The sequence below is a fragment of the Amblyomma americanum genome, chromosome 7 (genome assembly GCF_052857255.1).
Source record: "Amblyomma americanum isolate KBUSLIRL-KWMA chromosome 7, ASM5285725v1, whole genome shotgun sequence".
NCBI lineage: Eukaryota > Metazoa > Arthropoda > Arachnida > Ixodida > Ixodidae > Amblyomma > Amblyomma americanum.
In genome coordinates, this window is record NC_135503.1 from 146,994,052 (window position 1) to 147,019,765 (window position 25,714).

Sequence of the window (25,714 nt, forward strand, 5' to 3'; positions counted from 1 at the left end):
TTCGTTTATTCAGTGTAAAGAATGACGGCCATCTTGAATGCAACTGTGAATGAGCACTGAAAGCTTGCCGGCCCCGGAACACAGATGATGATTGAGGAAACGCTACATTAAAAACTGATAAAACATTACTGGTAGTTAAGCCAATAGTGTCAAGCAGAGGCAAAGAGAAACTATGCATGAGCAGTATCGGCTCTTCCATCAGCTACTGACACTCCCTGGAAGCATTGCTGTTCCAAGTGGCAGTGCTGCCATGATTGGAACAGCAGCCCTTGCATTAACTATCGACACACCCATGAGTGCAGAACACGCAGTTCAAAGTGAAAACGAAAAATCCTTCCAAACAAGTGCCAAATGCAACCGGCTAGAGCGATAGAGCAAACAAAATTTCAACTGTCCTGTAGCATTCCTGATGTCTCGTTTGTCTCTGCTTTATTTATGATGCTGTGCTTTCATTTTGATTGCATGTTGACTCCCTCTACTTTGGATTTTCAAATTTTAAAAAATTGGTCGACTTACAATTGTTTAAATATGGTAGAAGCAACATTATGGGCGTAAATTACATTGGGGAATAGTTCAAAGACAAGAATGTGAAAGCTGTGTTGTGATAACAGTTCGAATGTGGACAAAGAACAGTGACTGTGTGTGAAGACAAACCGCTGAAGGGAGCCATTAATGCTATCCCTTCATACACTTGAAAGTGGAGCCTAAGTGTCACCTTTGTTTTTTTTCTCTAGTTGCCAGGTTTCAGAGGATAACATCTGCCTTGTGGCAGTTGTTCTGAATAAAAATGTGCTTCACTTTTGAATTGTGCATTTGGTGAGTTGCGAGTTCTCACGTCTACCATTTAGAAGAGGCCAGGGCTTAATGGGAGGGGTCTGTTCTTATTCATGCCAGGGATTGTGCTGTGAGTGGTCTAACATGGACCTTCGGTTCACTTGCATCGTTTCAGGTCCACCGTTCACACACATCCGGACTCCCGAGAAGTAAGTGTGGCCACACCTCTTCTACTTTTATGGCTTTGCTGCCGCATGGCTGCCACTGAAGACTTCTAGGAGGAATATGCTGTCTACTGAATGCAGTCACATCTCGTGATGAATTTCTGTGGACTACCAAAAATTGCTCTCTATTTTGGAACCTGTGTTGTAATTAAAGGCCAAAGAAATTTATCAGCAACACAGTAGACTTTCGTTATTCACACTCGCGCCAAAAAGTTTCTTCGGCGTGATTCTTTGGCACTGTGGAGCTACGAACAAAAGCAGAGATATGCCAGTAAAGTAGAACACATGACCCAGTGCACTCTGCCCTGTGCTCATAGCCACACGATGGAATGCTAGTGATAGAACAAAGTTCAGTGTCGAAAGCAGTGATGCCAAGGCAGGGATTGTAGGGCACACTCCGCTGTGCTGAAGGTGTGACACCGAGGGAGAAGGATTTTAAAAGAGCAAAGCAAAACTGTAGGTTACTCAGGATGCCTGCAGTTAGTTCTCCACTCTTTTTGCCCTTTTTAGACATTAGTCTGCTGGACTCTGCAGAGCTGAGTGCCGTTAGGGCAGGGATATTTGGAGAGCATTGGGAGAGAGAGAGGCCCTGTGCTACACTGAATGGAACCCAACTGACGATGACATTGAGAGTGCATTAGTTTTAAAATTTATTTGCTCAGAAAACATGTGAAGAAGCAAAGTGTTGCCATGGTTATCATCATAATGAAGTCATGATTACAATGCCACTTCTTTGCAAGTCCACGGTCGTTACTTCAATAGCCACTGCGTTTTCAATGGGCAACCATTATTGGCTCCATTAGGTAAAATTCCATCAGCGACCGGCGTTGTTCTTGTTGAGGCTGAGAGATGTGTTCAAAAAGATGACGTCCTCATGCCATTTCTGAACGAGGCGCACGCATTGTGCCGATAGACGGCACATGCATAGAGTGTGACGTCACAGCTCCGATTCTTGGGAGAGCCTGGCAGGTCAGGTACAAAAGCGGCGCGCATGTAGTGACATCGTCTGACGGATCCCCCAGAGTCGCATGGTACTCTCTCACCATGGCCTCTCATCTATGCTATGCGCTGCAGCATGCTTGGCCTTGAACTTACTGCGGCTCTCCCCAGATGCGAAACCTGTAGCACACTTGGCCTTGATGAGAGTCGCTATGTGCAGCTCGAATTTCCGAAAGGATGTCGGTCTTTCTGCACAACAAACCATGCAGGCGAGCCACCTCGGAGAAAGAACTTTAAGGGGAGACATGAGTCTTGAAATGAACATTTTTAACATTAGAGATATTGTAATGAAATTAGGTGTGTGTATGTGCTTCTTCTTCCTGTTTTTCAAAAATATAATTCAGTTTATCTCATTTATTTCCCATATTATAGGAAAATTGCTGAAGCCTAATTAGTTCAATATTACAGCTCGTTAAGGCACTTCCTTTCTAAATTATTTAGTTTTGATTGAAATGTGGCTGTATCCAAAAACCTGCCATCTGGAGCTATGCTAATTATATTGTTGTTGAAGAACCTCATGATATCAAAATGTTATAATTTTTCCAAGCCGCATATTTATCAAGTATAGTTAGGTGACATTATGGTTCACAAAATTTGAAATGTTTGACTCAGCCAAACAAAAACAGCGTACCGTATTTACACGATTGTAAGTAGACTCGAATGTAAGTCGACCCCCCCCCCCCCCCACCCCCCCACCCCAAAATCACATTTCCGAAAAGAAATTAAAAAAAACTTCCGAGGTTGTTTACTTGGCCTTGAATAGTTGAACGCGATAGCATTATCCAGCGTCCGCCGTTTATCGCCAGCTGCTGTCGGCTGCCGCGCGTGGGCATGCCCGTGGGCACATTCCAAAATGTAAATGTATTAGTCACTGGACTACTCTTCCACACTTGCACCATCGTCTTCACTAGCGCTGCCGTCGTCATCGCTGCTGCGGTCCCATAGCACAGTCGTTGTAACGTCATCGCCCAGCGAAATCGCACACTTCGCAAACAACCGCATCGCGTGGAACAGCTGAAAATTTTCCTCGCTGCCGCTGCCACGCCTGTATCACCCGTTGCGAACGTCGAACTTGCAGCCTGGTGCGATGGCGAGAAGTCCTGCCGCATTTCGCTCCAAGATCGCCATTTCTGGGCTTTGTAGGCGCAAAATATATAGATATCTTAGTAGTTGGAGGTCAAATTTAGACCTCGGAACTTTTTAGGCAGGAACATAGGAGTATATTGATCCCGAATATGCCATTTTCGCAAAATCAAAATTTTCGCATTTTTGATCATTTCAAGACCCGCGTCTCAATTCTCAATTTCGAAGTATTCGTCCCAAGCAAATTAAGTTTGTGGAACTCTTGCTTCATACTCCGAGGTCGCAACGCAGCACACGTGCAACCAAAGCCCCCACTGTGTGCCGCATGCCTGCGCTCATGCGCGTATGCTGAAGCCGGTCTGCATATGATCGTGGCAACAGACGCCAGCAGGCAGAAGCACGACATCGAGATCTCTACCTGCCAGGTGCCTGTGCCGCGCTACCGCAGTGCGCATGCACGATAACTGACACGGCGACGTGCAATAAAGAGAGATTTAGCACAGTGTGATCCGTTCCCGCACGCCGCTAGTGCACACACGCTGATTGGTCCCGAAGGGCCAGCCGGCACCTGGCACCTCGTGGCATTCTCAGGACAATCTGTGCATGCAGAAAGGCTCCCCGCTGAAGCGGACCACCATAGCAGCCCCGGATTGCACTATGCTAAAGTTCTCTAATTGGAGGGCTCGCACTTCTTTCAATTTCTGTGGAGCGAGTTTGAGCCGACTGCAGGGGCCGCAGCCGCTCTTCTTTGCGTGAAATTCATGAATCAAGCACAATGGCACCAGCACGAGAGGAAGCTAGCGTGGGGCACATTACGACAGGTGCCCCTTTTCGGCGCCTGATGCGGGGAAGCGCAGGGGGCGTGGTGCATACACCTGACAAGTGTTCATAGAGTCATCGCTTAAAACCACAAGCTGCGCAGTGACACAACTGCGATTAAGGCGAGCTCTGGGGGAGAGTCTCATAGATAAGTTTCACACCCCACAAATACATCCACTCTGCATATAGGCCGACCACCCCATTTTCCAATGCCCACATTTGCAGGACGTTGACACAGCTTCAATGAGTGCGATAAAGTTTAATGCATTTTTTTTTTTTCATGCAGTGGCCTTGTGTGTTCGAAAAATACTTGATTTTGAAAATGCTTATTGTGCCATTCAGGCTTTTTTTGTTTGTTAAAAGTATTCAAAATATTCGCTTCGAACCAAGAGCCACCATTCGCACATGCCCAATGGTATCCCTAACATGCCCCCCTACTTTCTCCTCACATATTTTGAGCAGAACAAGTGATCAGTCAGTGCCATGATTCCTAACCGCCAGACTAAACTGCAAGAATTCAGACCAAAGGAAGCCACTTTAAATGACTGTGGTGACTTTCTCCATGGGCCGGCAGAGTGGCTTTAGTGCTTGTGCATTGTCTCATGCTTGTATATTTGTGCCGCAAGCGCAACCCAGGTCCTCAGTGCATTGTGTGTGTGTGCAGGGCCTACTTCCTGGGCCATGTGAGCCCCGCCAGCCAGCCCGATGCCTACTGCGAGGCTGTGCGTGCCCTCATTGAGCACGCTCGCAAGGTGTCACCACAGACACCCCTCTTCGTCAACACCATGGGATGGATCAGTGGCAAGTGTCCTCTTCTCCGTGCTGTCTACTTTCTCATTCAGCTCAGAGGGTGTCATCTGTATTATTATTATACAGTCGAGCCCATGCATAGCGAATCTAACAGTCACGAGGATTCCATTCGTATATCCGATGTTCGTAGAAAGTGGACTTTCTGTGTAACAGCCAAGAATACTAAGGCCACCAAAAGTGGCATTTATTTCTTGTAAAACTGCATTATGCGCACCTAATTGTGCAAAGCAGAGCCTGCCGCGGCTCTTTCCAGGCTATATGTAGGGTGGTCATTTAATCCACGTCGAGACCCTTGCTGCCAACTATCAAGTGTAGAACGAAATATAACTAATTGTAGTTGAAGCGACTACAGCAGCTGATGGCAGGTTGGCCACATAAATAAGACTCCTGGCAGTAGGGAACTGCTCGTACTTGGGGTTCAATCTCTTCGCCAGAGCACGCGCCCCTGCGGTTTTGTGGTCCGCAGGAACGTACCCATCCGAGGAAACATCTGGCCAGCTATGCATCAACGAAGCACTGCCATAAGTCTACATGTGTTCCTGGGCTCGTGCAGAGACGAAAGTAGTGCAGTGCTCGTGGCATCAGCTGCGCTGTCCGCTGTATGACGCTGCCTGCACATGGTAGCAGTGCAAAAGATGGAGCTGACAGGGCAGGCGATGCATACCACGTGACCAACATGGCAGCAAGGCTTCCAAAATTCTCAAATCGCTGCTGTTAGTTGATCCGTGACCATGTCAGTAGCTTCGGTTTTGACGATGCCCTTGTTTCACGCGCACTTCACTTATTCCACTTAAGATGTTATGCCCATCCGGCGAACACATGGACAATGATTGCCCTTGTAAGCCATCAGCGCGGGCTTGGCCGTTGGTTACTTACTGTTTCAAAGCCGCCTTTTTATTGCATTTCTGCTTCGACATGTTCTTTCTGGTGTGGTGTCGTGAAGGTTGAGAGGCACTGTTTGATCTCCGCACTTGCTGGAAGCACAACCTCTTCAACTTTGAGGAGAGTTTACGGAGCCTCCTCGTTCGCTATAACCAAGTGGTGCGGCCAAAGTTGTTCACTGTATCTGCGAAGAATTGCCATTGCCCTGATGCATATTTTGACGGTAGCACTGCACCCGTTGGTATTAAGCGAGCATTCGTCATATTTGCGGCCGTTATAAGTGGGCTTGGCTGTATACCGTATAAATGCGCGTAAGGGTCACACTGCTTTTTCCAGATTTGAGGGCGAATTTTCGGGGTGCAGCCCATACACGCGAATTGCGAAAAAAAAAAATTTTTTAAGTAGGAACACACCAATCAGGAAGCCAGCGGCATTTATTCTACGTTCAATCGCCACTCACAGTGTATTCTGACTCCGAGCTGGTGCTGTGCTCCGGTGCACGCTCATCCCACAAGAATTTGCACAGCACGTTGCCGTTTGTTCCGCGCTTCCATCACTTAGCAGGGGAGCTGTTCTTCCAATTCGGGAAACTTGCACGGCTTGCCTCAGAAAGCACGCTCTTTACTGCTTGTTTTCCTCTATGCATCCTTTTGGTTGCACCGTCGTCGGACGCACTCGCCGGCCATGTCGAATTTCCTACCCGCCGCACACTTGTCGTGTTCGACAGCAAACTCCCCGCCTTGTAGCTATTAAGGTGCTTGCCCATCATGCTAAAACTGCTAAAACTACAATGCTCAGCGGCAGCACGCGAAAGCCGCAACTACGGTGAACCACAACTCTCGTGCGCATTTGACAGCCACGAAACGCTGGAGCTGATGATACTGATGCCGATATGGATAGCGGGAGCTCGCGGCGGAGGAAACAGTTGACGATGATGATCATGAGCCGTGGCCTCTGGTGCCATCCATGGGCGGCACCTTGAAGCTCCTGTGCACATGCGTTGCCTCCGCGATGAAGCACGCCGTTTCTGGCAACTGGAGCTGATCACGGAGGCTACGGCGCGGGCATTTTGAAGGCTATTCCTGCGTGGGTCGTGTGGAAAGTTTGAGTGCGTCCCTTACACGGATATTATTTTTTGCGAATATTTCCTTCAGGAAAACGGTGCAGCCCATACACGGGTGCGGCCTTTACACGTGTTTATACAGTATTGTTATTACATACACTAAAAACACTACTAAGAGATCTTATCTTGGGTGCAATAACTACAACACACTATTACATATTGGCATATGATATGTGCAAATCTCAGCAGCTTTCCTTTTTGTATTTTTTGATTAACTTCATCAACATTTATTTGCTTTAGGTTCTTTAGGTTGCTTCAGTTCTTTAGAGATGTAGCACGAGATGGGCCACTGACTACTGGTACTACACTTGCTGGCTTGTGTCACTGCTGTGTGCATCAATTTTTAGACTCTCATACTTCACAATTTTTTCAAGCTGTCTAATAAAGTAGGCACAAAGTAGTCCAGTCCATTTATAACAATGTTAAAAAAAACAGGAAATCATATTGCTATAAACAATTATCGTTATATCTGGACCAGCAAGCAAAAGGCAAAAAGAACACACCCATGTATTCCCAGTATTCACCTATGCACATAGCCATTGCCACTGGTGCTCTTTTCAAGGGTGCGCTCTGTCTTGGCGCTCTGCCAAGTTTACCCCGCAGCTCCCATCAAAAATAAACACGCCGTGTTGTTATCAGTGCACATCATCTTGGCGCACTACCAAGGTCTGCGCTGCACACAGGGTGAAACGAGGAACGCACTAAGGAAAGGTAACGCTTTTAAAAACAGTTAATTCTCAACAACAAAAGTGGGGGGGGTTGGACATTTTTACCCAGTTCACAAATGTACAAACCCCTTGAGACTACTATATATAGTGGAAACTACTATATAAATGGCTGTAAGGGCTGCGCCTGTGCAGGGGCCCTACCCTGTTTTCCTGAAGGAAATATTAAAAAAAAGGTCCATGTAAGGGCCGAACCCGAACTTTCCATGACCCATGTGGAAATAGCCTTCAAAATGCACGCGCCGTGGTCTTCGCGATCGGCTCTGGCTGCAAGCAATTGTGCGCTTATCGTGGAGGCCGCGCACGCGCACAGGAGCCCCCAGGTGCCACCCACGGATGGCGCCTGTGGCCGCGGCTCATCATCATCGTCAACTTTTTCCTCCACCACGATCTCCCGTTATCCATATTGGCATCACCAGCTTCGGCTTTTTGTGGGTGTCAAAGGCACGGGAGTTGTAAAATGTTAGTTCATCGTAGGTGTGGCTTCCATGTGTTGCCACCAAGTGTTGCAATTTTAGCACGATTGGCAAGCACCTTAATAGCTACATGGCTGGGAGTTTACTCTCAAACATGGCAAGCGTGCGGCAGGCAGGAAATTTGAAGTGGCCGAGAAGTGTATCTGACGATGGTGCAACTAAAAGGATGCATTGAGGAACACTAGCTGCAAAAAGCGTGCTTTCTGAGGCAAGCCATGCAAGTTTCCCGAACTAGAAGAAGAGCTGCTCTGCTATGTAATGGACGTGCGGAACAACCGCGATATCCAGTGGCGCCGGCAAATCACGACGAGATAAAGCGAACATTCTGAGCGTCACCCCTCGAGTTCAGGTGTGCATTGTTTATGCAAGGTTGAAAAAAACACGCAGGACGGTGAGGCAGTTTCGCTCCCGATCTCGAGCTCCCCCGAAATGTGTTTCTGATTTGAACAGCTACGCTCCTCTCCAATGCTAGAGCACTTGCTGGCTCTCTAAGCCTGGCACGCAGCACTTCTGTCAAAGGTGCACAACGTCCTGGCAAGTTCTCCGAGCAGTCTCCCCCCCCCCGATAGGAGCTCCCGTCAAAAGATAAACAAACTTGCCGTGATGGTATGGGCGCAGCATCTTGTCGCTCTGCCAAAGCCTGCACTGCAGTCGGCGTGAAAACTTAGGAACGCAGTACCAAAAGCTAATAGCTTAAAAAGAAAAATTTTCACGGACAAAAGTGTGGGGGGGGGGTGAGTTCATTATGCGAGTGGGTTCATTGCACAAGTATATAGGGTATATAGCATCCCTAAACCAGCCTATTCGTAGCAAGGATATCGGCGAGTAGCGTGTGGCTTGGAAAGGGCTGTAATAAGGTGTTGTTTGAATAAGCAGACATGTATAAAGGATTGACACTGTCCGACTTCCTATTTTTGGCTGTAACATGGGAAGTCTATTTATTTACTATGAACCTCAGATACAATGAACACAATCCGCGTGACCGTCAGGTTCGTTATAAGTGGGCTCGACTGTAGATATTTTGTTTGAATAATTTTAAATCGAAGTGAATATTGCTTGCGATCAGAGAAGTAGTAATAGAAAAAGGGGTAGTGCGTTAAAGTTCAGCAGTGTATTCAAAAACTCGTGCTTTGCAGAATTCACTAAATCCACATAAAAAAATGAGGTAGTGCTTCACAACTTTCGTTCGGCAGTGTTCTATCTGCAGCTAGCCGATGTGCACGAAACCTCAAGCCGGTTATCATACGATTTGCATGCCACTCATTTTTAATATACAGTAGAATCTCGGTGATACGAATTCCAAGGGAGCATGCAAAATATTCGTATCATCCCGAATTCGTATGATCCAAAACAAGCCAACTTTCACATGGGAATGAACCGAAAAATGAACCAAACTTTATTACGGCGAACTACTTGCGGCTGAAAAAGTCCGTAATGCTTGCCTGCACTTTTTTGCCGTTGATGTCGCGGACAAGCCCCGTCTGAAAGGCATAAAACCGTGCAGCGGTTTCGTCGCTCACGCTGCCGGCACTTACGGTGCGGCGCAGAACGTCCAGAGCGTGAAGAGTATCTGCCGTTGACGGCGGTTGATCACACCCGTCGTCAGCGTCACCATCGCTGTCAGGCTCATGTCCGCAATTATCTGCTTCGCTGACCAAGTCTTCAATAGACGTCAGCCCACAGGTCGCGACGTTGTTGTCCGCGGTAACGAAGTCTTGAGCCGAAGCTTCAGTTTCCAGATTGTCCCAGCCATCAATCGTGAAGTCTTCACCTGGCTCTTGACAATCTCCCGCCGAAGCCGCATCAAGTCTGATGGCAAATCCGCACTTTCTAAAACAGTTCGAGATTGTGTCTGAAGTTACATTATCCCACGACATGGCTAGAAAGTGCAAAGCGTCCAAGAGACTGATCCGCAAGTTTGCTTCTTTACGGTCAATTTTCGCCAGCAGACGCCTCACTAGAAGTCATTTGAAATGATGTTTAACATTTCTAATTATCCCAGCATCCAGCGGCTGAAGATGGCTGGTAGTGTTCGCCGGCAGGAACCTGACTGTCACGTTGTTGAACGTAATTTCCTTTGGGTGGGCAGAGCACTGGTCCACGAAAAGCAAAATTTTCCGGTTTCTTGACGCCATTTTTCGATCAAGGCTTGTCAAGAATTCGCAGAAAAAATCTCCAGTCATCCACGCCTTTCGGTTACCTTTGTAAAAGACAGGCAAACGCTCCGCCGATCGGAAACACCTCGGTTTCTTCGACTTACCGATGACGGTAAGCTGGAGTTTCTCGGATCCATCCGAGTTGCAGCAAAAGAGTACTGTTACTCTCTCCTTGCTTTTCTGGCCGCCCTGGCATGCCTAGCCTTTTACGCACAAACTCCTTTCCGGCTGAAGATTGAAAAAGAGGCCCGCCTCGTCGGCATTAAATATGTCGCGTGGCGCGTAATCCGAAATCAGCGCCGGCAGCGTGTTCAGCCACTCGTCCACAGCTGACTGGTCCACTTTCTTGCCTTCACCTGAGACGACCCGGTAGACAAGTCCGTGCCGCTCTTTAAACCGGTGCAGCCATCCCCCAGACGCTTGGAAATTTTCAATTCCAAGCGAAAGCGCAATGGTGTCGGCTTTTTCACGCAGCACCTTGCCGTCCACGTTGACGCCGGCCGCTGTCACTTCGCGGAACCAAGTCAGCAGGACCTCTTCCAGCTTGACATGGGTCGCTGTTTTCGCCTGCTTCACGTTCACACCGAAGTGCTGCACATTCTTTAAGATAACATCTCGCTGCCCAACAATGGTGCAGAGCGTCGACGGTGCCAAACCTAGCTCTTTTGCTAAGTCGACACGCTTCTTCTTAGGGTTTTCGTCAACCTTCTTCAGCACATCGAGCTTCTCCTTAAAAGAAAGGGCTTTACGCTTCCGCGACATGTCGGCAGCAGCGAACGCTTGCGTCCTTGTCACGTTTGGGCAGTTCACGTCACAGCGAAGCACAGAAAGAAGCGGCAAACGGAGAACTGCGGTCCCTGCGGCGGCGGCACTCCCGGGAACAGCCGGCGAGACAACTTTTCGATAGACCAATGAGCTGCCAGCAAATGGGTGACGTACACGACTGGGCACGTGCCTCGCTTTGGCCGTCCTTGGTTCATGCTGGTCGAGTTGCTACGAAAGGGAGGTGGGGGTAGGGTGGCTAGTGGGGGGGAGGGGGAAAGAATAGGCAGCGGCCGCGGGCCGCGGTGGGTACCCTCTCCCCCTGTGAGCGCCAGTGTTGCGCTGAGCCGCTCGGTGGCTCGGTTTGCGTGTTCGTACAACGTTCGTCGCGGCGGGGGGCGGGGGGTGGAGAGGACTCGCGGCGGCTATGTTCCCCCCTTGAGCCCAGCCGCGCCGGCCCGCTCGCATGCGCCACTGGTTTGCACGTTCGTATCAACCGCGGTGGGTTCAGAAACCGTTCGTATCACCCCGAATCTTAACGTATTCTATACAATGTAGTCTGTTCAAAGCATTCTTTAAATTCGTATCATCCCGAAATTCGTATCAGCCGTAATCGTATCATCGAGATTCTACTGTATAATTTGCTGACAGATTTTCCAGACTTTGATCGGCACCATGTCATGCATCCCACAGGGTTAACAAATAACCATGACTGAAATCTCAGGCGCTTCACAACTGAAGCTAAATTTCTCCGACCTAATTCATATAGCATAACGTCACCTGGCTGTATCTTGCGTATATGATCGCACGTTCGTACCATTGTCTTATGCTGCATGAGAGAGTTCGATAGGTTGAAAAATGTCAGCAAAGGAGACAAGTTGGCAGTGGCACGTTGGCGTGAACCAATCAGACAGTGCAGTACCCGTAACTCCTGGTACAGCTTGATGACTCTTTGCATAGACTGGCCTCGCAGTTTAACATGTTGCCGTGCTCCGTACAAAAGCATGTCTTAGGCACGTGCTCCTCCCACAAAGGTGTTGCTCAGATGTGCTGCTGCATGAAGGCACGGAGTGCACTTGTCCATAGCGTACGCCTGCTGAGCCAAGTCATTTCTTTGTAACACATGAAAAGGTAGCAGCAAAGCACATGGGAGGCGTGTCCTACATACCCACACGGGGGCCATGAACACAAGAAAATAGCAATGCTCTTCGAAATTAAGACCCCGCAACCAAAAACTCTTCGCCCCAGTCTTCTGCGGCGATACCTGCAATAAGTGTCATTTCACATCTCGTATAATTATATGTGTTGAGGAGTGTCAACAATAACCTATTGCTGGCTTCGAAACCAACGCCAGCAGGGCACTTGCTCTGAGCGTGTTTGTACCTCTGAGCTATCTTTTTCTTCATCTTCCATTAGCAGGTGCAGTGCATCTATCAAAGTCAGATAGTTTGTGGACTTGGCCACTGTGCTACTGTCTGTGATCGCATGGAATTCCGAGATTTTCCAGAAAGTTTACTGCTTCGTCCTGCAGCATTTGGAATTAAGGTGCCTTTTTCGGCTTAATTTTATTTATCGAGTATTTGAGTGACCCTCGTAGAGTCCCAATATTTGGTCACTAATTGTATTTCATGGTTGTTAACCTAATTACAAGCATACTAAGGATAATAAGGATACACTCTCTTTAGCTTCAAAACAATAATCAGTGTTCTGCCTTCAGTATCATCTGCTCTTTGGAGATGCCATTTCCAATGCATAACTGGGAATGCCGCTAGGCTTGCTTGTAATTTTGCTGCAATACAGTACAGCGTCAAACCATTTGCCACATTTACTCATGTAATGAACCCACTCACATAATGAAACCACCTCCCACTTTTGTTGTTGAGAATTTATTTTTTTGTTTTAAGCATTTTAGCAAACGTCCCTCAGTTTAACACCGTCCACAGTGCAGACCTTGGCAATGCGCCAAGATGTGGCACCAGCAACATCACAGCGTGTTAATATTCTGACAAAGAATCCTGCAGGGGTGGCACACTTGGCAAGCTTGGCAGCATGCCAAGAAGCTGTGTGCCTTTGACAGGAGTGCCGGCAGTTGTGGCTTGCGCCGCACCCTGCTGCACCACTGTATGCTTAGGAAGCTGGCCAACACTCGATATCGGAGAGGAGCATATTCGTTTAAACCAGAACGCTGTAAAACATCCTCTGCACAGAAATGCCGGCCTTCAGTGCTTCAGCAGACCTTCAAACCACCAAGCAATTGGCAACCTCGAGATTGGGACCGAAAATACCGTATTTACTGGCCTAATGAACCCACTCACATAATATACCATTTTTGTCAGCCAGATTTTACTTTTTTTTTTTCAGCCTAGCGAGTTCCGAGTTCCTTAGTTTTCACTGCCCTCCACAGGGCAGACCTTGGCACCGTGCCAAGACGGCCGCGGACATCACCACTTGTTTGTCTTTTGAGGATAGCTCCAGCCTGAGGGCAGAGGGGTAGGGTGAAGTGAGGAGGGGGGAGGGGGCACGAGGGGGCTCAGCGCAGATAACATCACTTGATTTTTATATTTTGAGAGCTACTACCAGAGGGCCGAAGGAGGGGGGAGGGGGGGGGGGGCAGTGCACTAGGCGAACTTGGCAGAGGGCCAAGACATTGTTTCGTTCTAGCTAAAGCTTGAAGGGACAGTGTTAGCAAAATCTGATAGTTCAGGGTTTCATGGCTTTGTTGCCACTTGTATGGGAGCAAAAGATGCATTTATTTCAAAGAAATTTTTATTCCAAGTTGAAAAAGTTTTTCCCGCCCTCTGATCAACCTCAGCGCACTCTTAAGATGTCACGGCAACCTCTTATGACGTCACAAGACGGAGTGACCTGAAACCTGGCGTAAACGCAGACTCCGTGATTTCTGGGCGATAGCGGTACAGTCTAGCAGCAACCGAAATGAAAGCTGTCGCCGCCGTACGTTGAAGGCATCTGTAGGAGGTCGCTGCCGTCGCTTCGTTTACGTTTGCACCGGCGTCTTGCCAGCGTTAGGATAGATCCCATTCCCGAACCCGCCAAAGAAGTTCTTGCAAAAACTCCGGCCTGCTTTTCAGTGACCTCAGCCCCACAAAGCGTGCAATGCTTTTGAGGGAGCACAGTTAGATTAGGCGACGGCGGGTCGTTTCCCCTTTCCTCAGTGAGCAGCCATTGCTAATTAAATATCTTAGCCGCAGTACGGGGAGTCGCGAGGGGCGGCACGTCGCGCCCATCGGAGGCTGGCCGAGTCTTTGGGGCCAATGGATTGTGATTCCTTGAAAGGCGCTGTTGCACTGTGCAGCAGGCGGAGTCGAGGAGGTTTCTCACAATTGCAAGGGCCAGGTTATTTTTTTTTTTTTTGCCACAAAAAACGGATGGGTGCTTAAGGGCGCTTGAAAGTAAAGCCGACGCACGAAACTTCAACGGGTTCCGCACATTTCCGGAGGTACAGGTTCCACTAGATCAGGTTCTCTCGCCCACTTGCATGTGCCTTCAGATGTGTACTGTGAATGGATTAAATTAGCTGAGAGCTCGACGAGAACAGCTCCACCCAACTGCTGAAGCTATTGAATGGAGCCACAAACAAACCAGTTGGAGGAGAGTGGAGTCACGTTCTCTGCAGGTTCCAAATTTCTGTTAAAGTGAATGCTTTACTGGCCACGAACTTGCGACTTCGCCATGGCAGTGCTCCGAGGAGGCACACGATGTCACAACACGCGCCTCGCCGCGGAGCCGAACCGGTCTGGCTGGGCCGGCGGCTGGCACCCTCGGCGCGAAATAGAGACATGCTCCAAGTCTCCGCCAGTGCGGTCAGAGTGCCCCGAAGCCGCCGAACGTGTCGGCAGTCCAGCGCAGTTGGAGTATCGAGGGTCTTGCTTTGGCTGACGTGAAGTCACGCCGGAGTATAAATGCGCCTTAACAGAGCCTGCGCTGAACCGCTAACCAACAGATTCGGTGGCGGCATCTATGGGAGCCACTGAAACCGCCCACACACACACACACTTACTGAACAAAAAAAAAAGAAACCTGTGCCGAGGCTCGGAATCGAACCAAGGCCATTGGCGTTTGAGGCGAAGACGCTACCACTTCGCCACGGTGGCGCAAGGTCTAACTATGAATAAAGGCACATCTGGTGAATGCAATCTTCCGATGCAGAAGTCTACGTGCTTTCGCTATGTATGTCCTGGCCTAACAGAGCTAGGCCATCAGCAATTTTTTCTTAACTGCCTTGTGTCTCCCGTCCCTAATAAACGACTTTTGTTAAGTAGTTCGAAGTTGACTGGCACAGCTGGGAATCGTTTTGCTGGGCAAGCGTACGAAGACGCAAGTGCTCTTTATACTCCTACTGCCTTGTACGATCACCGACCATCGTGCCATCATACTTCTTTCATCGACCGTGGCGATCATCTGACAAGCCTTAACAGGCTCCTTCAAAGGTTAACTAGCACTTTAAGCGTCACTTGCAGTTCCTCTGCTGTTCAGCACTTGTAAATCGAGGTGCGTCAAAAGCAAAACCACGGGGCACGCTAAGCTCATAGACTCGAAGCGCCATAACAAACCGAAACTCTCCTGGCCACCTGTGGCGCCACCAAGCATCTGTTTTCTTTGCTTCCAACATTCAGGTTGTCTTTTGTCTGTCTTCCTTGTGCGATTAAAGTGCACTATCAGTTTCAAAAGAAAACTTACTTCAGTACCGAACTGCGCAACCTTCCTTTGTCAGCGTCAGAGATTCGTGGCTCCGTGGAATAAGGAAAATTCCTCCAAGGCGGCGTTTCTTGTCCTATGATGTCATCATTCTTGTATTTGCGAGATTGGCCTGTGGCGGCGATACCTGTATTTTGGTCCTTACTATTCTCTACCTTACAAGAGCTTTGTTTTCAATAAGAGTGGCGTTTTTGTGATCAGAAGCTGGTATTGTAACGATACAAGCCAACTTCAATTTCTCCTCATTGTCCCTTTAAACATTCACATTGCACACTCGTCACTGCCCTGTTTTTAACCTCGCGTAAAAAAAAGCGCCTGACCTTCAGGGCGGGTGTTCAGCACGTTCATGTTATCTCGCCGCTTTTGGCCGGTGCCCCCGGCTGCCACAATATTGGCGGATCGGATCGCGTCAAAGTGAACGATGCTGAACACTAGCGGCACAAACGCATCTGACCGCGTGCGTTTGTTGATGACTGAGGGAGATATACGAAATCTCGACCCTTCCAAAAAAATCTGCTGGAAACTTTTTTTCCCGCGTAATAAACCCTCCCCCCAAACTGATGTCAACTTTTCTGGAAAAAGGTGGGTTCATTACTCGAGTAAATACGCTACCTAACCTGTCTCGCACCACAGCTAAGGCTTAAACATTCACATTACACACTTACAACCGTCCTTTCGAGTTTTTTAGCCTCGCATAAAAAAATGCACACCTGATCTTCAGGGCCGATGCGCAGCATTTTCACTTTATCTGGCCGCAATTGGCCGGTGTCATCGGCTCTTACAAAATCAGTGGATCGCACTGTGATACAGCGAAAACCTTTCAAAGTGAACAACGCTAAACACCAGCGACACGAACGCGACTGACCATGCAGTTTTGTTGACGATGGACGGATGGATAGGCAGATGTATGATACAAAATTCTACTTTTGCAAAAAAAGTGTTCTGAAATGTTTTTTTCCCATGTAATAAACCCTCTCCGCAAATTGATCTCAACTTTTCTGGGAAACGTCATCATCATCATCATCATCATCAGCCTTACTACACCCACTGCAGGGCAAAGTCCTCTCCCATGTCTCTCCAATTCACCCTATCCTTTGCCAGCTGCGTCCACCCTATGCCTGCGAACTTCTTAATCTTATCCGCCCACCTAATCTTCTGCCGCCCTTGCTACGCTTACTTTCTCTTGGAATCCACTCCGTTACCCTTAACGACCAGCGGTTATCTTGCCTTCGCATTACATGCCCTGCCGAATTCTTTTCTTTCTCTTGATTTTGACTAGGATGTCATTAACCCACGTTTGTTCCCTCACCCACTCTGCCCGCTTCTGGTCTCTTAACGTTACACCTATCATTTTTCTTTCTATGGCTCGCTGCGTTGTCCTTAACTTAAGCTGAACCCTTTTCGTTAGCCTCCACGTTTCTGCCCCGTAGGTGAGTACCAGTAAGATACAGCTGTTGTACACTTTTCTCTTGAGGGAAATTGGTAAACGGCCACTCATGATCTGAGAGAACCTGCCATATGCGCTCCAACCCACTCTTATCCTTCTAGTTATTTCCCTCTCATGATCCTGATCAGCTGTCACTACCTGTCCTAAGTAGACGTAATCCTTCACAACTTCCAGGCTCTCGCTGCCAATTGTGAACTGCTGTTTCCTTGCTAGACTGTTGAACATTACCTTGGTTTTCTGCATGTTAATGTTTAGACCCATCGATCTGCTCTGCCTGCCTAACTCATTGATCATGATTTGCAGTTCACCTCTTAAGTGACTCAGCAAGGCAATGTCATCAGCGCATCGCAGATTATTTAGGTATTCTCCATTTACTCTTATTCCCAACTGTTCCCAATTCATGCCTCGGAATACCTCCTGTAAACAGGCAGTGAATAGCAGTGGCGAGATCGTGTCTCCTTGCCTGACGCCCTTCCTTATTGGAATTTTATTGCTTACTTTATGGAGGACTATAGTAGCTGTGCAGTTGCTCTATATATTTTCCAGTATTCTGACATAAGGCTCTTCTACACCCTGATTACGCAATGCCTCTATGACTGCTGAGGTTTCTACTGAGTCGAATGCTTTCTCGTAATCAATGAAAGCTATATATAGAGGTTGGTTATATTCTGCGCATTTCTCTGTCACCTGATTGATAGTGTGAATATGATCTGTTGTGGAATATCCTTTACGAAAGCCTGCCTGATCATTTGTTTGATTAAAGTCTAAGGTTGCCCTGACTCTATTATCGATTACCTTAGTAAATACTTTGTAGGCAACGGATAGTAAGCTGATCGGTCTGCAATTTTTCAAGTCCTTGGCGTCTCCCTTCTTATGAATTAAGATAATGTTTGCATTCTTCCAAGCTTCTGGTATGGTCGAGGTCATAAGGCATTGCGTATACAGGGTGGCTAGTTTTTCTAGCACAATCTCCCCTCCATTCTTCAAAAGATCTGCTGTTACCTGATCCTCCCCAGCTGCTTTTCTCCTTTTCATTGCTCCTAAGGCTTTCTTTACTTCATCTTTCGTTACTGGCGGGATGACACATTGCTGTGCACTACTGTCTTTCTCATTAACACTCTGATTACATTGGCTACTGTACAGGTCTGTGTAGAACTCTTCGGCTATGTTAACTGTCTTATCCATATTGCTAATGACATTGCCCTGCTTGTCTCTTAACGCATACATCTGGTTTTTTCCTATGCCTAGTTTCCTCTTCACCGCTTTTAGGCTACCTCCATTCTTTAGAGCATGCTCGATTCTCTCCATGTTAAACTTCCTTATGTCGGCTACTTTGTGCTTATTTATTAACTTCGATAGCTCTGTCAGTTCTATTCTGTTGGTAGGGTTAGACGCTCTCATGCTTTGGCGTTTCTTAATCAGATCTTTCGTCACCTGAGATAGCTTTCCGGTATCCTGTCAAACTCTCCTACCGCCTACTTCTACTACGCACTCCGTAATCATGGCTGTGAGATTATCATTCATTGTATGAACATCGAGATCGTCTTCCTCAGTTAAAGCCGAATATCGGTTTTACAGCGCTATCCTAAATTCCTGTACTTTCCCTCTTACGGCTAACTCATTAATGGACTTTCTCTTCACTAGCTTTTTCTGTTCACTCTTCAAGTCTTATCTAATTCGAGACCTTACCATCCTGTGGTTGCTACAACGCACCTTTCCGAGGACGGCCGCTACAACTGGGTTCTTTATGCAAGTATCGTCTAAACTCATGTAAGGGTCTCACTTTTTTTTAAAGTTTAATTGTGAGTTTTGAAGATGCAGCTCAAACACAAATTTAAGAAACAAATTACTTTTTTTCCTCACTTCTCTAGTCCAATACAGGAGGCATGGCCGATGCATGGGTGCAGCCATTACATGAGATTTTACGGTAAATATCTTCTTCAGGCGCCAATTAAATCTGCTGAAAGGATAAAAATCTTGTTTTGCATTAATCACAATCAGTAGACCAAGCAGAAGTGATGTGCAAAAAATTATGCGAAGGTTTTTATATTTGAGCATATTTTATTCGCGTCCACATACGCGGGCATCGTGTTTTGTAGCCTTGGAGCTCAGCGGCCAGCTCTAAACTGACTCGTGGTGTGATGGTAGCGGTTTCCTTTTTCATGCGCCCCTTGTGTAGTGCTCCTCACATTATATTTTTCTCCTTCTCGGGTTTTATACAAAATGTTAGTGGTCCTTGCTAAAAACCACTACGAAACTTTCAGAAACGATAGAGGAGAAATATTCAGACCACCACTGACAAGAAGCATAAAAAATGGTTTCCCGCTTCGGATTCATGCAGTCTGCATTCTAGCATTGGGGGTCTCGGATCGCCTTTCAATATTGGTGGGGCCTAAGACTGTCCGAGACCCCCCTGACATTAAGCAGTGTTCATAGCGCGCTGTGTTTGTCTGCAGCAGCTCAGCCTAGTGGTGGTGCTTTGCAACCATCTGCGGAACCGCGTCTGTGGCCTTGTGGTTTGGTCGTTCGTCTCAGCTGCAGGAGGTGGCAGGTTCGAAACCCACCATCGGGTACCCACTACATGGGTACAGGCGCTCCCCAACCTGGCGACCTGTTTGTTCATAGGGTACTGTTCTGGGGGAGGCTCTGTAGATCCCGCTGTGTCGTCCGGGGATGTACCCTGTTTCGAACAGCAGCTTGTAAAGTTCAGTACATGTTTCTCTGCTGTCTGCATGGTTGTCTCAGTGCCGTTTAAGCGTTGTCTTCATTGCTCGGTTGGCTGCGCTTCTCCATCAACTATTTTCATGAAAAACGCTTCAGCGCTTGAGTCGTCCAATGTTCTCCTTATAGAAGCATAGTTTTCAACACCTATAAGCAGTAAGCTTATTTTGTGCAACACTTTCTCCAAAGAAAATGGCACATAGTGGGCAGAAAATGCCAGTTTGATATTTTCGGCATTAAAGCGCCATGTTCACGTTTGTGGGCGCGCCACTCTAAATGTCCACTACAGCATTTTTCTTTGTCTGTGACAATGAAAATTGGTGTGCCATTTCTACATTAACCTATTGACACATTCCGAACGGTAAATTACATCCTTTGCGACCTTTTGAAAAAGTAGCATGCAAAAATAAAAACTATTTACTCGTCCCGCCAAAAAACCTTGTGATGCGCAACTTTTCTTGTTCTTTACTAACACATTTCACTGTATTCACTATAGTTGCAAGAGGTGTCGACACAAACTTGATACTGCGGGTGAAAATGATAAGGGCATGGAATTCAAAGATCGAAATTCGCTTTGTACTATACGAAAATACGAGCAGGGTTAGGTCGCGGTCACATGTGTGGACACATGGCCTGAAGGGGATATGGTTATACATGGCCATGACTGCGTTACACATGGATGCCCTGCTATGACCACCCCCCTTAAACAACATTACCTCGTAAAGAGCTGTCACATCACGGGAACACCTACTCAACTTTGGAACACTGCAGTGGTGAAAATGATTATAAAAGGGATAAAAAGTGCTTCAGTCAGGTAAAGGAAGATGCCGATTACTATAGTTAATTCCTTGGTATAAAAGCACGAAAGTTTCGAATAAAACACCAGTTGGCTGTGCAGCATCACCTCCATGTTTGTCCATTCTTTGTGGTCCTTTTCTCTGCTGTGCAGTATACCGAAGAATGCACCAATTAAATCAGCTGGCCACCCTACTGACCCCATCAACATTGTTTTCGACCAATTAGATCAGCTGTCCATCCTACTGAACCCGTGAACTTTCTTTTTTTAATTAAAAGCGGATGCGGGGCTAAAATCCTGATTTTTGGAAAAAAATGCAGTTTTAAGTTTGAGTTGTATTGGATTCCTTGTTTAATGAAGAATATTCTCACCAAGTTTGGTTGTTATCTGAACAGTAGAAAAGAAGAAAATTGATTCTTTTCATGAGGCTTTGGTAGGCTGTTGAAGGTGTCTATGAACGCTCTCCTCAAGATGCAGTGGCAGTGCGGGCGAAAAAACCAACGAGAAGTGAATGCTTACGTTAGAAAGTTTGCTTTTCACGCATCCACTCTGCGTAGCACTGCTTGACTGCGTCCTTGAAGGGCTTGTTTACGCAAACATCAAGGGGCTGTAGTTGTGACGTCATCCCACCCAGAATCGCAACGAGTTTAGTGCCGCAGTCGCATAGCAGCCTCTTCGCCGAGTCTGCCAAATGGCAACGAAACGCATCCAGCACAAGGATGGATGGCAGAGACAACAGTGCACTAGGTCGCTACACCACACGAACTTTAGCCAGTTCAAGACTAGATCACCTTTCATCCACCCTATCTCTTGACATCTCACAATGACATTTTTCGGCAGCTCCTCACTTTTCGGCATTGTTTTCCTCTTGAAGATAACTTAAGTGGTGCTTGCAACCATCTGCCGTGCATGATAACATGACTGTAACTCGCGTCTTCTCGTTGCCAGTGAACCAGACATTAACTTGTTTAGACCCCTTCTCGTGCACGGTGAGGGGCGATGGCATCTCCAGGTAAACCGGCGTTTGATTGGCATTGCCTATTTGGTCCATCAGAATGCTCTTTGACTTGCGCAAAGAAATAACATGGCGCTGAAAACTCACAAGCAGCTCTTCGAACGCTTCAGGCAGCTTCTGTGAAATCGAGGTCTGCCGGCGTAGTGAAAAACCAGCACGGCACATGTAGCGATGGATTCGGTGATTGCTCGCTTTGAAGGCAGAGCGCGGTATCCCTTTTTCTTTTGCATTGCAAGCTCTCTAGCTTTTGCCTGCATAAGCTCCACGCTCACAGCCAGATGCGCAGCGCGCTGGTCCGTACAAACTCCATCAGGCCAAGTTTAATTTCTGGGAATGCTCCATTCTTCGGGCCGCGAAAGCTTCGTCATGTTCCGCTGCACGCAAAAAGGGCTTCTTTCTGTCATCGCCATCCACGAATGCTTCCCTCGACGACACCAAACTGCCTCCCAGCCGCACTGTTGCAGACGTTCTCTGCAGCTAAAATCACTTTTCGCTTGAAAGCAGCCGAGTACTGTTTTCGGGACCCTGACATCTTGCTCCCAAAAAAACATCCACCTCATAGGCACACTGCACATCACGACCCCCCGGCACACCCAACAGATCAACAACAAAGAAATGACATCATGATGCCGTTTGTCGAGAGTAACGAAACCAAGCCGTAGCCACGCCGCAATAACGAAACCAAAACTTCGAGCAACTTCGAAAATTTTTGTTCGGGTCCTTAAATAGTGCAAAACGGAAATTTAGGACGCTAATTATGGGAAAAATACCTCATATTATATGCGGGTTTTTACTGTAATGACAAGAAAAAACTTGAAATTTGTTTTTAGAGTTGTGACATTTTTACAGATATGGCACAAAAAACTTGTGAATGGCCTTATCCTGCACTATAAACCATCTAAAAGATATCTGATCACAGACTATTAGTATATATCTATTATTTTTGAAAAGATAGTTTTCCTAAGCTGACACACCTGATTGCTCAATATGACAGCTATAATTTTTTTTCTGTTTGAGCTAGGAAGCAGATATTTTTATTATAGTCGAATGAGAATAAGATACACTATCCCTGAAAATTTTATCACAATTGGTGCAGTAGTTCAAAAGTTGACTCTTCAGCCTAGCAAAGGCTCCTGTAACTTTTGAAAAGCGCACTTCAGCCGCCTCTGCTTTTTATGCTTTTGCGGTAACACTGAACACACTCTGGTATAACAGTTGGCAGGGTGTCACTAAAGAAAAAAGATCATCTCTGGGCTATGTTTGAAAAGGCCACTGATCTCATGGAATGAGTGCCAGCAACTTTCTTACGTGTCCATACACTGTACAAAATGTTTCAATGAAGGCTGTCAGTAATTTTTACACATGGGCTTTTTGAACTACGTTGTGAGGGCTACTGCGGCATAGTAATACCAGTGGTGGCAGACAGAAAACAGGTGAATGACATTAATTACAAAGTCAATTGACTAAATTCTAATAGCTAAATCTTAAGCTGTTACACGTAGGCACCGGGTTTCTGTTGGAGGTTGTTAGCTGACCCGTTAGTAATAACCATGTCAATTTCTAGGAGTTTGAAAACATGATCACACTCGGCACTGTAGGGTAACGAATGCCGGCCATCCCGCGCGGCTTTTGAAAACCACAAGACTTTTCCCTTGCAAACGTACCAAGAGGTGGCAGTAACTATAGGTTGAAGGCAATAGGTTGAAGCTAGCACCGATCAGGGTTAACTGGGGTTTGACAGGGGAGGTCTTTGCATTGCAGTGGACATAGTTGTGCTGATGATGATGATGGCAGCAGTAGCCGCTGGGGACAAGAGTAATGCTCTCCCACCTTGGGAGAGCCGCAGCTTGTTGTGCTGTTCTCCGTGGTGCGGCCGCTCTGTTTACGCAGAGAGACAGAGACCTTTGGCAGGGAGACAGTGGCCATTGTACAGAACGCAGAACTGGGCACAATCACGCAGGGTTGGGTCTCTCCCTGCTGGTGGACGTGATCCGGTGGGCACGGCCAACAGACGTGATACAGCTTCTCGCTGATGAAGGCACCACCGACCTGCCACCCTTGGACAACGACATGCTCCAATCGGCCTGCGGATGGATGACGTCGCAGGATGGCACCGACCAGCAGCCACCTCTGGCGGGCGTCACATACCACCCGCTGCCCGGCTCCACTTTCCGCGGAAGGTGTGTTGGAAGGAGAATGCTGTCACCTTCTTTGTGTGAAGTGCTTTGAATGTGTTTTGGGCGAAGGGTATTGCCTAGAGTTGTGCGACTATTTAAATGCTTTGAATGTCGAAGCAGATACAGCAAAGCCTCGTTAATGCGACCCCAATTAGTTCGGAAATCCATATAATTCGAACTGCCTGCTTGGTCCCTGCCAACACCTACCTAAGTCCACGGCATCGGACGCTCGCTAATTTGAACACTACAAGCCTCACGCTGGTTAATTGGAATTGGCTCCCGAAGGAAGTCTGTGTCTAGGAATGGCCTATGCAGCAGGAGATTGTTGAAATAGCCCTACTCAAAACCTGAATTCCATGTTTTGTGCTGCATAGTTGCTTGCACACCTCTTATGTGTGCATGACGGCAGGCGTGACTACCAACAGGTGGCCCTGTACCCGAAAAACACTCCAAACACTTAATTTTGGTTTCGCCTTTCTGGGCTTTGTGCAAACCCACAGAGACGTTGGCTCAACCAGCCAGCCAACATAACCCAGCTGAACACCATTTCAGATGCTGACTGATGCATTGCTGGTGTTTTCTTTCACCCTTTTTTTCCCCGGCTTCAGTGCCATTTCTTTCGCTTGCATCCACGTGGTTCCATTCTTCTGCCAGTGTGCCGAACCTGCACGCTCATCATGTGCTATTTGCTGTTTGTGCGGAGAAGCCTGCTCACATGCCACTTATGATGGGTGTGACGCAGTGGCGGTGCAGCCCCACCGCATTGCGCCATGAAGGATGTGGGAGGCCCTTAGGATTCTGGAGCAGTTCACCTCCAACGCTGCCGACAGTACGCACGCAATAAAGCATGAGTGGAAACGTGAAAAACAGCCATTGCCTCCCTTTTCTCATCTCAGAATCAGGTACCCATTGTCCAGGTTTTCACCTCATAAATTTACCGTGATGCATGCAGTTCTTGACAGTTTTTTCCTAGGCTATTGATAATTCGAATGCTACATTTTGCACTATTCAAATCAAATAAAATCAAATTTATTTTCAACATGGGTGTGCGAATATTCTAAATTTCGAATGCGAATTGAATATGTTTGATATTCAATTCGTATTTGTACTCGAAAATTGATTTTCGTGAATTTCCGAATATTCGAAAATTTCCGAATACTCGCCAGCGATCGTATACTGTGCATACTTTCATAAATCCGGCCGTGGCAAAACCACAGTATCTGGGCAAATTAGCCGATAATCGAGTTAAAAATTCCAGGAAAACAATACAGAGGTCCTATCCTCTTTCTTCTCCGCCGTTTATTACACGGACCGACCGCATTCCGACGCCGCAAGGCTTCACCTCGTGAGAATTTCCCCAAGTGGGCTTTCCCACATATCACCCGTGCTGCGAACAAGATGGCCGACGGCCCGCTTCGAGCAATCGCAACGCGAAATCGCGCCTTTTTTTTAATTTTTCGGTAATACGTTACATATTTAATGCCCACATCTGAAGAATGCGTCCTGTCGCCTTCATAACTGTCCAAGTGTGACTTCTGCCATCCCGTTTTGTAAACTACGCTCTGCGGGAAAGCCGACTTGCGGAATGCCGCGGGAGCCTCCTGAAGGGGCGCGTCGAGTAGTCACAATAGGGCAAGCGATCCTGTTAAAATCTCGCCTATTGCATGGTGCATTGCAACCTGCACACCTCTTTCGCAGGCGTAACGGCAGGCACGGCAACAATCGGAAGGCCTCTCTAGCTAGGGCAAGAAAATAGCCTGGCTGCGTAGTTTCGCTTTCTGAGCTTCACCGCTGCCCCGCGGCAACTTCAAATGTCGGCCCGCGCTTTCGCCGATAGTCCTATCCCAGCTCCGTGCGGCTTATTTCTTTTTTTTTTATAAACCGCCTCGCTGCTCCGACGCCAATGTGTGTTCCCCGGCCCCTTGCTTTCAATTGTGTTGTTCTTCCAGCACTCCAAAATGGGTGGCTCGTTACTGGCTTACAGGTGTTAGCACGATGGAGCCGCCTCA

The 25,714-nt window shown here is 47.4% G+C and overlaps 1 protein-coding gene across 2 annotated transcripts in view; it reads left to right on the forward strand.

The window, feature by feature from the left end:
- Positions 1–25,714, forward strand: part of LOC144096664 (uncharacterized) — a 165,165-nt gene that overhangs the window by 75,263 nt on the left and 64,188 nt on the right. For both annotated transcript variants that reach the window (XM_077629498.1, XM_077629499.1), the window contains exons 8-10: positions 950–983; positions 4,564–4,700; positions 23,489–23,708. In XM_077629498.1, coding sequence (XP_077485624.1) covers positions 950–983; positions 4,564–4,700; positions 23,489–23,708 — 391 coding nt within the window. The remainder of the gene's footprint in view (positions 1–949; positions 984–4,563; positions 4,701–23,488; positions 23,709–25,714) is intronic.